At 40.4% G+C, this 13,176-nt stretch overlaps 1 protein-coding gene across 11 annotated transcripts in view; it reads left to right on the top strand.

Annotated features, from left to right (window-relative positions):
* Window positions 1-13,176, top strand: part of THRB (thyroid hormone receptor beta) — a 167,070-nt gene that overhangs the window by 110,902 nt on the left and 42,992 nt on the right. For 9 of the 11 annotated variants that reach the window (XM_083824299.1, XM_083824304.1, XM_083824301.1 and 6 more), the window contains one exon: window positions 2,778-2,842. In XM_083824299.1, the coding sequence (XP_083680425.1) occupies window positions 2,836-2,842 (7 nt within the window). In that variant the 5' untranslated portion in view covers window positions 2,778-2,835. Of the gene's footprint in view, window positions 1-1,092; window positions 1,361-2,777; window positions 2,843-7,186; window positions 7,215-13,176 lie in introns of those variants that run through there. The other 2 variants (XM_083824294.1, XM_083824298.1) reach the window with 2 other exon arrangements.

The raw sequence follows: 13,176 nt of genomic DNA on the forward strand, positions 1-13,176 counted from the left end.
GCAAAACTCCCAGGATGGCTAGAATTTTTCTCTTTATACAGAATTCATTGAGGAACTTTATATTTCTCCTTTTTTTCCCCTCATTTTTAATAGATTGGCACAAAAAACAATAATTTTAGGATTAGTAACTAATTATTTACAGGAGGGGCAGAATTTTTATTTAAAACAGTCAATTGTTTACTTCAAGAGCGCTTGTGTGTCACTGAGTCACCAAACCACAATTAAATTCTGGGAAATGGCTTATTGTTGAGGTTCTTGGGGTCCCATGACACGGTGGGATGGGTCAGATTCTGATTATAATTGGGGGCCTGATCTAAATTTGTATCCTCTTCACTCTTTTGATTGACAGACTGTAAAGGATTATGAAGTTCCACAAGATGTCAGTAGCAAAAGAAAAATCTTGTTGCCTCTGGTCGTGTTGTTTGTACATGGCAAATATCAGAGTATTTGCTTTTCCCCTAAGAGTTTAAGGAGATGCTGTCTTTTCTGAGAAGAGTCCAGACGAAGTCTGGAGTAGTTTGCTGGGAAGAAAAGACAAGGTGATAAAAATACGTTATAGCATGTATGCTGGAGGATATTTTAGCACTTTCTGCTGTAAAACTTTCAGTAGGTTTTACTTTTCACTTGCTTTACAAATAAAGTAAACAATAAGGTTTGTGTGTTGTGGGTTGTTTTACTCTTTTATTATTTTTTTTAGTCATGAAGCAATGCTGAATATTGGAGTAGCAATTAGTTTAGCTTAAAGATTTACCAGATGTGCCTGGTTAATGTCATAAGACATAAAGTGATGGAAGCGATAGGGAATAAATTACAGGGAAGATAACAGAGCTGTTAATTCAGAAGGTCGAGATTTGCATGGGGAGGGAAAAAATAAAAAAACAAAGAAACAACCTGGGGGAGGAGGGGCTGCTCAGTGAGGGTTTTGGAGCGGGGGGCGAAGCCGGAGCCCCCCGCCGGCCCGGAGGGGTCCCCTGCTCCCGCGGGGCCGCCAGGGGGAGCCGCCGCGCCGCGCCGCGGGGCCGGGCCGGGCCGGGCAGGCTCCGGTGGGGCCGGGGGTGGCTGCGGGTGCCGGCTGTGGGAAGGCAGGCGGGCAGGGCACGGCTCTCCCCGGCGCCTCGCCCCGCAGGGCCGGGCACCCGGCCGCCGGCTGTCCCCCGGCTCGAGGAGAGGGGCGAGGAGCGCCCGGGCTGTGGGGGGCAGTGGCCGCGCCTCGAGCCCCTAAAGGCGTCGGGGGCGCCCCGCCGCCATTTCGTGGGGCTGCTCCCTGCGGCGCCTCAAGTGCCCGGGGCGCGGCCGAGCTCCCTCCCGGCGGGGTTTGCTGTTGTGCTCCTGCCGGGCTGCAGGGGGTTGATGAGCTGAGGTGAGACTGCCGGGCTGCGTCCCAGATACATTAATTATATGGTACAAGCGGTCGCTGGCGTTCACCTGCTCTCTAATTCTGGTTTCGTAGTTTGTGCCTAAATAGAGCAGATGCGCCTGATGTCCTTTCAGCCAGCTGTTGGGGGAAGATATTTATTTCAAGGACGAGGAAGGGAAATGCTCCTGGTGTGAAGAGACAGTGGCTGAGAGGAAATATGGACTGGGCTGTGGTGCTGAATGTACAGGTAGAAATAAACAAAGAACTGAAAGAAGACAGTTTGTTAAAATGTTCAGGACAATCAAAGAGATTCTACCTACCCTTTAAAATGTCAGTTCCATGCTACCATGAAAAGATACGTGTTTCCTGGTGACCAAAAGAGGGTGACTGGTTTTACAATGCTATCAGTGGGGTCAGTTGTAGGCCCAGTATTTCTTATTTAAAAATTCTAATTAGGTTTTATTTCTGTACTGGAGTAATACCTGGAGGGTTATCTCTGCTGGGATTGGATTGTCAATCCTAAAACTACAGAGAGAGCTGGGATCATCAAACTGGACTCCATATTTTGGGCTGAGATGCCCGAATGAGGACATGCTGCCTGTGAAACCTCTTTGAAAAGTGGTATGGCTAGTGTAAATACACCTACTGCTGAATGAAGATGCCGCGACTGGTATCGGTGGTTTTCAGTGTACACAATACATGTATGGACACAAGAAAGAAGACAATCTAAATATTAAAACCACAAGTTTAGGATAACAAATCTAGGTCCTTACGGCTAAAGTTATTTTTTTAATAAAATATAAGATGCCATCGTTCAAAAGCTAAGTTATAAGTTCAAAAAGCTAAGCACGTATAAGCTACCTTTTTACCAAATGAGTAAAATGACTACTGTGTGTGTCTGAAAACTTTGTAAAAGTTAATAGGCTTTCAAATGATTGTAGAAGAATCAGTATAACTGTAGGCAGAGAGTTTCTAATACCTTTGGATCCTCTGTTGTTACTGAAGCTGAAAATAATCTGCATGTATCATTAGAAACTGTAAGAGAAAAGAATTTGTTCCTGAAGTTCCATATTAAACCTAAAGGAACTTGTAAAAAAAAAAAAAAGGGGGGGGGGTGGAGTGTTCCACAAAGTGGGCAGAAGCACTTTTTTTCTGCAGCTGTCAGCTTTTTGACCTTGCTTCCAAAGCCCTGTTACCCTCATCTCCTCCAGTCCACCAGGTTTTGGACCCTGGACTTGTATTCATTGCTTCATGCAGTTTAGCAAGGTGCATTGAATTTAATATGGCTGTGTTAAGCCAGTAAACATGGACCATGGTATTCAAGATCCAAAATGTTCCATCCTGTTTAAATGTTAATGGTGTTCCACAGATTTGCATTTATGGATGTATTACATGCGGGATTTTTTCCTTTTCTTGGCAGGTGACATTGGTGACAGAAGAAGAACAAGAATGATTACATATCTTTAACTCCCAGCAGTATGTCAGGTAATCATATTCCATAAGAGCATCTATGCAATAGTTTTTGCTTTGCTGGAGTGGTTATTATTCAGTATTGACTGCAAAATAGTGCCTTCACAAGTTCTGAACACATTGCTGGAAATTTAAGTCTTTCCTCTACCCAGAGCATAGAGAGTGGGACACAGTAATCTTCAACAACAACTTTTCCCTGAAACTCTCATCCTATTTGGTTTTCCTTCTGAAAGCAAGTTTAATTTTGTTGTATGCACACATTTGAACTTCAACTTTTCTGCTGAAGCTGCTAGTACAGTGGCAGTTCCTGCTGAGTAGGTTGGCTTAAGTTATTTTGTAACGTGGCTGTATCCTCTGAGGTTCAAAGTGAGACAGTCAAATTCATTTTACATAGATTACGAAGTACTCTTTAGATAATAATTGACCAGGTCTGCAGGTGGGCTGAAGATCCAGAGTGAAATGACCATTAACCATTTTAGGTCTCCTTCACCACCTTATCCCTGTCAGTTGTAAAGTATTTGAAGGCTATACATGAATTAGCTGTGTCAAAAAATACATATATTCTAATCCAAGAACAGGATGTCTACAAAAGTGCAGTTATGACACGGAAATCGTATAGAGAGGTTCAGACTTCCAGAACATGTTTTAGTATTCAAATAAGAAAAGAAAATGTTCTGCTGATACTGTTTGTCAGTGGCGTTTGTCTCTTGAAATACACATAAATGGGACCTTTTAAAAGCCTGCTTGTAAAATGCAGCATGTTCTATGTAGACAAAATCGTAACAAACAAGACTTAATTCCTGGTGTTTTGCTCAAGGAACAGTTTATTTTTACTGGCTGAGCAGATGAAATATCCTTTCCGTTCCCATTCTTTTTTATTGACCAGCAAATGATAACAGCTGTATTAACCAACAGGGTTGGTCTTTTAAGTTTTGGGTCCTTAGATATGAGATGGAGAGTAAAATTTATGGGGAAAAACAGAATATTAGTAAATACATAGTAAAATGAATTATTTGGAAAAAAAAATGCAAAGAGGTGATATTTGACTTCTATTTTTGTGGCTTCTTTGCTGTTGTTTGAAGCAGAAGTTAGGTGCAAATGATGGAGACAGATGGCATTGAGTCTTTTGGTGGAGTGAGGTTACCTGAACCTTGATAGGTGTGCCAGGCTCTGGATTAGTATCACACCATGTGAGGGTTGGGAGGGAATTGGTATCCTCATTGGCAGGGCCCACTGGAGGGTTTTTAATATTGCTGTTCAGTCAGTCTAGGCATGATAATTTCATTTAGCAAATACTTATTTCTGGAAGAATTTACAGCACTGACGTGTAACAGTCTCTCCAGTTCTCTCATGTTCTTTCTTTTGTCTCATGTTCTAACCGTCTTTTTTGACCTTTCAGTACAGGGCATAATTTTGCTATGGCTTTGGAGGGAGTGATTAGTAGCTTGTGCTGTGTGATGGCAGGAGATGGGGATGGAAATGCAGCATACCTGCTCTATCTTCACTTACCTGTTTGGGATGTAGCTTCCTGTGGAGTGGGGTTTTATGGTGAATTCCCACTAGCATGTTAACCAGACCTGTCCCCTGGACTTTACCCGAGCAGGGCAGCTCTGCTAAGCTCACTGAAACCCAGAGACTAACTGGAAGAGCCTACATTTTTGGCACTGCATTAGAAAGAAGTGGGCAGATCAAATATGTGCAAAGAAAATAATCACAGTGTGAAAAAAATAAAAGTTCGTTGTAGAAGATGGCTGTTGGTACAGCTGTAGATGTCCAGCACTTTTCATTATGAGCAGTTTATATTTTCTGTTTCTCATTATACGAGTGAAATTTCCTACATGAGTGTGAATGTGAAAAGAAGCATAGTTGAAATAAAAATCTTTGAAACTATAAAAACTGCTTAAATACTCCAATCCAGAGCCAGACAGGACTCCTTCCCTAATGAATGAGAATGAAAGCTTAGATTCCATTACTGAGTTACTGGAATAAGAGAGCAGAATTGCATCCAAAACCAAACCAGTTGCCTAAAATAATAGGCTGTAGTATTCTGATTTTTGATACATAATTGCTCTGCCCATGCTCCATTTTTTATTGCAGTAAGAATTTTTCTCTTGGTAGGTGCTGTCCAAAAGCCTCCATTTTCTTGTGCAATCTACAGATCTTTTTCTGACAGAAGATTGTGTAATTTGGGCCTTGGTAGTAAAGCTAAGCTCTCCTACATTTTGCAGTTGCTATAGGAAAAATATTTTGTGTATTTTGACGTCTCAACTTTAAAATCATGTATCAGTGGCACATCTCTGTATTTGTATGTACTTAGAGCTTTAAATAAAGAGAGAATTCAAGTTTTCCAAAATTGTTTGGGGAACTTCAAAGTTACGGAGAACATGGAAAGATTTCAGAAGTGTAGAAGCCCCTACCTTTCAAGTGCATGAAATGAAAAATACAAAGCAAAAGGAATGCACAAGGTATATTTTTTCATGCAGAAAGATAACCTGAAAAATAAATACTCAGTTAATGAAGTCCAAATTACACATGCTTTTTCTTAGAATGCAACCAAAACAGAGTTCACACAGAAATGCAGATGGAGTTAATGAGCACCTAATACTGTGTACCCGATGACATTAGAAGCTGACAAGTGAAAAGTGCAACCTACAGGTTTTGTAAACATCGTGCTTGTCAGTATAAAGTTGCCTAAAGAGTTTTATAAACATAACACCTAACTCATATGATGGCCAAACACCGAGATAAAACTATCATTCTGTAGGCAAAGAGCTGGATGTAATACATGTCTTGCAGTTTGAGCACTAAGTCCAAGATGGACACATTCAGTCCTCATAATCATAGAATCATAGAATATCCCGAGTTGGAAGGGACCCATAAGGATCATCGAGTCCAACTCCTGGCACTGCACAGGTCTGCCCAAAATTCAGACCATGTGACCAAGTGCACAGTCCAGTCGCTTCTTAAACTCTGACAGGCTTGGTGCAGTGACTACTTCCCTGGGGAGCCTGTTCCAGTGTGCGACCACCCTCTCAGTGAAGAACCTCTTCCTGATGTCCAGCCTAAACCTCCCCTACCTCAGCTTGACACCATTCCCGCGGGTCCTATCGCTGGTCACTAAAGAGAACAGATCAGCGCCTGCCCCTCCGCTCCCCCTCGCAAGGAAGCTGCAGACCGCAATGAGGTTCCCCCTCAGCCTCCTCTTCTCCAGGCTGAACAGGCCCAGTGACCTCAGCCACTCCTCATCTGTCTTCCCCTCTAGGCCCTTCACCATCTTCATCGCCCTCCTCTGGACACTCTCCAACATTTTAATGTCCTTTTTGTGCTGTGGTGCCCAGAACTGCACACAGTACTCGAGGTGAGGCCGCACCAGCGCAGAGTAGAGCAGGACAATCCCTTCCCTCGACCGACTAGCGATGCCGTGCTTGATGCACCCCAGGGTACGGTTGGCCCTCCTGGCTGCCAGGGCACACTGCTGGCTCATATTCAACTTGCTGTCAACCACAACCCCCAGATCCCTCTCTGCGGGGCTGCTCTCCAGCGTCTCGTTGCCCAGTCTGTACGTATAGCCAGGGTTGCCCCATCCCAGGTGCAGGACCCGGCACTTGGTTTTGTTAAACTTCATGTGGTTGGTGATCGCCCAGCTCTCCAATCTGTCCGGATCTCTCTGCAAGGCCTTTCCACTCTCAGCTGAGTCCACAACTCCTCCAAGTTTGGTGTTGTTGGCAAATTTGCTCAAAACATCTTCTAGTCCTTCATCCAAATCATTTATAAAAACATTGAAGAGGACTGGCCCTAAAATGGAGCCTTGGGAGACCCCACTGGTGACCGTCCACCAGCCTGATGTGGCCCTATTTACCACAACCCCTTGAGCCCTGCCCGTCAGCCAATTGCTCACCCATCGGATGATGTTTTTGTTTAGCTGTGTGCTGGACATTTTGTCCAGCAGGATCCTATGGAAAACTGTGTCAAAAGCTTTACTGAAATCCAAAAAGACCACGTCAGCTGGTTTCCCTTGATCGACTGGATGGGTGATCTTATCATAAAAGGAAATCAAATTTGTTAAACTGGAGCTTGGGGTATTCCCTGAAATAAAAGGTTTTTCAAATGAGTTATCACACATACGAATGTAACAAAGCAAATCTGAAAGTTTAGCTTTCTTGTTTTGAAACCTGATTTCTTTAAATGTTCATAGTCTTTTATGAGAAATGCTGTAGCAAATCTGATGCTTTTGAAGAACATAAGTAATGCATTTGGGAAATGAAAAGTTGTTTTGTTTTGTTTTTTAATGGAAGTAACTGGAAAATGCCTGCTCCCATAGTTCATCGGCAGCTTTACAGTTGACACCAGCAATTACTGTCCACTGAGTAACGCATGGAAAATAGTTGTGAGTATTTAAAAATCAGTCCTGTTTCAGCATTAACTACAATTCTTCCTGCCATATATTTATACAATAAAATAGAAAATTTTAAAAGTTAGTAATATTTTCTCTTTGGGAAGATACAGTAGTTTCAAATAACTGTGCAGTATAGTTCATAACAAAGTTCTTGCTGTCTAAACACTCCAGTGAAGCTTCTGGCTGTGGTATCGTTGTTTACTTACAGTAATCCAACTCTGGAGGCAGCTTGCTCTGCATTTTCTCCCAAGATGCAGGGCAAGCCCCGAGACAGATCTTGCTCTTACTTCATTTACTGGAGTGAGAACTGAAGAGGGAATTCAAGAACACAATCTAAAAATCAGAAAATAGTATTTGTATAATATAGTAACTGTTTCATTTCCCCTTCGTGGTAGATACAGATGGAATGTAGGGAGCGCAGCAGTGGTCTCAGTGAAGTCCGCAGCAGCTCTTTCACTTACTTCAGTAAGGCCAGGATTTACCTCTGATTTTACTTGGAGTGTGTTTGGTTTCATAATAGACCCAGACATTGTGCTTCTGCTCTCAAATATTCACATTGTTCTATTTGGTAATGACTGTAAAGTTAGATCAAGATAGGAATTATGATAAAATGAAGTGCTTACATTAGGGAATATCATTTAAATGTCATAAATGCATGTTTTCAATAAGTGGAATGTAATATGCAGCATTTCTTGTAACAGGTCCCTCATTTGGAGAAGAAAATTAACCAGCTTTTATGCAAACAAATCCATCTGAAAGCCAGTATCTGGTGTTGTATGTAGTTTCTAAGAACTGGGAGAATAGGGTAGGAAAGATATCCCCTTTTCTTCATGAATCTTTTCGCTGAAGGCTAATTAGCCTGTAAACTTGTCATTAATTCAGAGGGACGGTAGTTTATTGTGTACCATTAGTTGAGAAATTATTTCTTCTGAACTTCTATAATCATTCTCCTAGGATAATTTAATTTCACAGAAATGACTGACACTTCTTTTTCCACCAGACCATGATAAAATCCGACTAACTCAAGTGTATTATTTCTTTTAGTAATGGACTTTTTAGAAGGACAGTAAATACTTTAATATAAGGTTTTGTTATGCCAGGATTCAGCAGCTTTGTAATGAGCTTTTGGGGATTTTCAAAAGGTTAACAAGATTTATATTGTGGGATGTTTTTGCATGAAGCTATGAATCATTCCATGATGGCTCTTATTACTTAGGAGCGTATTTTTGAATATGCAGTTAAAAATATCACACTCAGTAAGTTCTAGGTTACAGACATTCTGGCTTAATTTTAACTTTTTTTTTTTCATTTTAATCATTAATGTTTTAAGTGCTTTTAAAAAGTATATATAAATACAAAAGTTTTGAAAGGCAAGTACATTTTGCAGTGTTTCATGCGGTTCTCTAATGTGTTAGGGTTTTCTTCCCCATCATGGGGAAAAAAGGCTCTCGAAAGAGTTTTTTTGTTGTTGTTGTGTGTGTGTGTGTGGTTTTGTTTGGCTGGTTTTGTTGTTGTTTTAGGAAAATGTGAAGGTCTTACCTCTGTCTGTTTCTAAGGGTGTTTAAGTTTCATACTTACAGCTCATGGATACCTGCTATATTTTCCAGATTAAATGCACTTATTTTTCAAAAAATACAGGTCTGGTTAAATTTCACAATGAACAGAGAAGACAAACATGTATTTATTTTAGCTTTGCAACATCTGCTAGCCATTTTCTTAAGTATGTTTTTTTTGTGGTAGTGATGATATTTTCTCCCTTTCTATGTTTTCTGTAATTCACCAGTATACTTAGTCCATTTCTATAATAATTTTATTTAAACCAGAGGTGCTTCTTTTTGTTAACTCATCTTTCTGAATTTATTTCTGATGGGATCAGAAGATTAAATGTTTGAAATTTAGACTGCATAACACTGTTACACTGCTGCCTTCAGTTAGAGGGAGTGCATAGTGTCAATATAAAACATACTTGTTAACTTTGCAGAAAAAAAACCTGCCAAAATAGTTAACCATAAAAAGAAAATATCCTTGTGTTTTGTTTTGTTTTTCTAAGTCTTCTCCACTAGCCTATAAACCAGAACACTTTCCTTTGCTGTGCTTGCTACCGGAGCAGCAGACTGCCATTGTATGTTCTTCATAAGCCTGACCCCAGACTGCTGTTCAGTTCTTCTGCTTATATGTCAGACAAGTGAGCTCACACCACCTGTCCTCCATATGTAGCTCTATATGTAGAGAGGACTGGTTTTTGTTTGTTTGTTTGTTTGTTTTGTGCCCAGTGTAAAGCTGCTGATGAACTATGGGGTAGCTACTACCCAATCAGACGTTCACTGGTTATTTCCACATAAACAAAATACCTTTTACATTCTCTAAATGCATTTCTGATGTTGTTCTTTAAAAACATCAGATTTGCTATGGTGTTTATAATAATGGAAGACAAACATTTAAGGAAATGTTTAAAGAAACCATGTTTCAAAACAGGGAGGCCAAACTTGCAGATTTGCTCTGTGTGTGTGATCACTTGCATTGTTTGGACAAACTTTGGGAGTTTTGTTATTTTCACTTTTATTAGTTTTTGTTGCTGTTGTTTTGTTTCTTCATTTGTTTTTGGTTTTACTATGTATTTATCAAGACTGCTGGTTGTAGTACCTCTGTTTTCACCTAACAACTGCTCAAACCTTGGTCCTTGAACAGGAGGTCGTACTTCAAGATGTAGAGTCTCTTTCAGCAATTCTAAAAGTAGAATAGCATGAATTAGTTCTTCATCCTGAAAAAAACGAAGAGCACACATGATATGCACGTGTCCCCAGGATTTGCTGTTTATTCACAGCATCCGTTCAGTAGGCAGGGGTGGAAGGTCCAGTGTGGGATTGAGGAAGGACCATATGAATTGATTTGAGGGCTTGTGGCCAAAGCAGTACTAAGAATCAAGATTTTCCAAAACTGTGGTGCTGCTTCGAAGGACAGCTTAGTTTCCCAGATGGTTCCACTGTGATTTACACATTTTAAAAGATGTATTTTATGGTATTTTATCCTTAATCTATAAACAGTGTTTTGCCTTCTCACTTTTGTTTTGGTAAACTCTGAGGCAATAACAGAACTACCAAACATAACATGAAGAAAGTAATAATCCATTAGTTTTCCCATACGGATAAAAGCAGTGGTCTGCAGGATGAATCCTGGAGAGGGATCACTGTCTGTTTTGACATCAAATTAATCTTGGTTGAAAACAAACAGAGGCAGTTCTGCATACAAAAAACTGGCAGGTACTGGAACTCCTTGCCAAAGACATGAATGCAAGAAGCGTACACCGGAGGAGACTGGACTGTACTTCAAAGAGAGATCCCTTGGGTATTACTATGGTGCAGATAGGCTACGGGGACTGGGGCAATCCCTTGGGCTGACGCTAGCTGGAATTTGGGAGACTATCGGTGGGAGCTCTCATCTCGCTTGCTTTGTTCTTACTCTTCCCCGGGTATCCACTTGTGGCTGCTGTTGGAGAACAGGAACCCGGCGAGCCCTGTGGTGTGAGCAGTGCTGGCATGCTCAGGTACTCCTTGTTCTCAGGAAAATACCTCCCCCGTCTTGTGCAGAGCTACAAGGAGCTGATACATTTAACATCTACATGACTGTATTGGCAATTCCAGGGCCACTTTTTTCCAGTTCCAATAAGCAGGTGTCTTACTTTTTCCTGTATACCTGTGGTCACTTGTTTCTTTCAGTATTTTTCTTGTATCTGTAGCTGTCACAAGGTTTCATATTCAAGTACGGATCTCCTGTTCATTTTTCTAGAGAGAAGGTTTCAAATAGCTTTACATACCAAAACCCTGAACCATTTGCTTCTCTATGCTCAGAACCTGCCTGTGGTTAGTTTACAGATTTGCTACCACATTCCTATAGATATTTTTTTCCTCTGATTAATTTTTTCTTATGTTCAGAAATTTGAGCGCAATGTCAAGCCCAGGTTCTTGATAAGTATGTGTCCACTATTCCTTTAGTAGTTAATTGAAATTCAATGTGTTTTTAAGAAGCGATTACACTGCTTCACACTGAAGGGCTCATTATGATACCTGTCAGTAAGAACTAGGAAAAAGATATTGCACTTTACATTGCAGGTTTCTTAATGTTTCTTTTTTCACACATTAAGAACACTTTACAACATTTACTGTAATATCTGCACACTGTTCTTTCATAACAGTTTCATCTTTGTCCAAAAGATTCTTTGAAAATATTGAAATATACTTCATATTCAAAACCATATTGTAAAGTGTTTTAGTATTTAGTACGAAGTATTAGTATTTCATATTAGCATGCAGTATTTAAACATTTTATGATATTGCCACTGCTAAAGGGAGTAAAGAGTGTAACAGTCCTGGATTAAATAATCCTGGCTCTGTTTATTTCCTCCAGCACAGACATACACACAAACATTTCTGAAATCCTGGAAACCACCAGTGGTTTCAGCAGACATCACTAGTTCCACCTTCTGATTAGAGTCCTTTATCTCTCATTGTACGCGTTTTTTTTACAGTAAGCGTTATTCTTACATTTTAAAACAAAGGATAAAAATCACGTTCTCAAATATTTTATTTGACATATTGTATGGAAGCATGTTTTGCATATTCATAAATAAGGATCTGGCCGGTCTGTATTAGTTGTGCTCTGTCTTTCTTCTTATTCAAGGATCACTTGAACCTAGTTTAAAAGTTGGGAAACTCCATTGTGAATTGTTTTAGTGTTTGATAAGGAAGAATAAGAAGAAAATGTTAGTGTTATTTGGGAGAAAGGGAAAAGAGGGGGAATGGAAAAGAGGAGAGAAGAGGAGCAAAACAAAGGAATGAAAAGAAAATGCTGGGAACTGACATAAAAGTAATGAGAAGAAATGAAACCTTAGCCTTGTCTGGCACAGATAGTTTTATCATTCCCAGCACAAACACACACGAAAACTTTATGTGCCTTCAGTTTTAGTTACTTTGTATGCTTTAAAATGCTTGCAGAAAACACAAATCTGGTTTTAATTTTGCTTGGAGGAGGGGTGTCCTTTAATTGTATTTTTTTTCTTTTTTATTAAATCACTAGGTGAAAATCATTCAGAGCTATTGGAATGAGTCCATGCAAAGCTAGGCAGCTCGATCAACCTATTATGCACCCCTCAGTCCTAATCCTGATTACATTTGCCTTAGTTGATCTCTCTGAAGCCATCCCACTTAGATGTCCTTAGATGCTTGTATACTTCAATGTTTAAAAAAAAAAAAAACTAAAAACTAAACATGCTGTTGGCGCTTGCTGCTCAGTTTTCATTAAAATTCCAATAGGAGAAGAGATAAACCTTTATATAGGAACCATTTCTGTCAATCTTTTGTTTTCCAATCAGGTACAGCAGTGACAATTCAGAGACTTCTTCACCTACTGCTATTATTTTGATGAGCCGCAATTGGACATTTTTACAGGGTGTGAGCAGTTTTGGAATGTAAAATAACTTTTTGTTGAGAGGAAATGCCTTTGTAATTGTAAAAAAAATAAAATAGCAAGCCTGTAACATCCCAGAACTGTTGGTTTGTCTTTTGCCTTGAAACCAAGTGATGTCCTGTTGCTGAGGGTGAAAAAGAAATGTCTGTGCTCTCCCAAAAAGTGTGAGCCGTGTGGGCTGCGAGGAGCTGGGACTGTGTGGACACACAACAGCTTTCACCAGCAGTGGATGTAGCTGTCAGCTGGAGCTCCTGCAGCATAAAGCCGTAACAATTACAGTGGTAATGCAAATGCCAGCCTTGGGAATAACAGGGACAACCCTGAGCTAAAAAAAATGGGTGTAACTCTTAGGGTACCTCAGGGAGGGTTTAACGTGGCACCCATAGGGTTGGTTTGGTGAGTACTCTTTGTGGAACAAGCACTCTTTTCTATCCTGTGCCGTATGCCCCAAGTTTTTGTCAGGGTAGGTACACAGCTCATTCCAGCGAAA

The sequence above is a fragment of the Anser anser genome (assembly GCF_964211835.1).
Source record: "Anser anser genome assembly, chromosome: 2".
NCBI lineage: Eukaryota > Metazoa > Chordata > Aves > Anseriformes > Anatidae > Anser > Anser anser.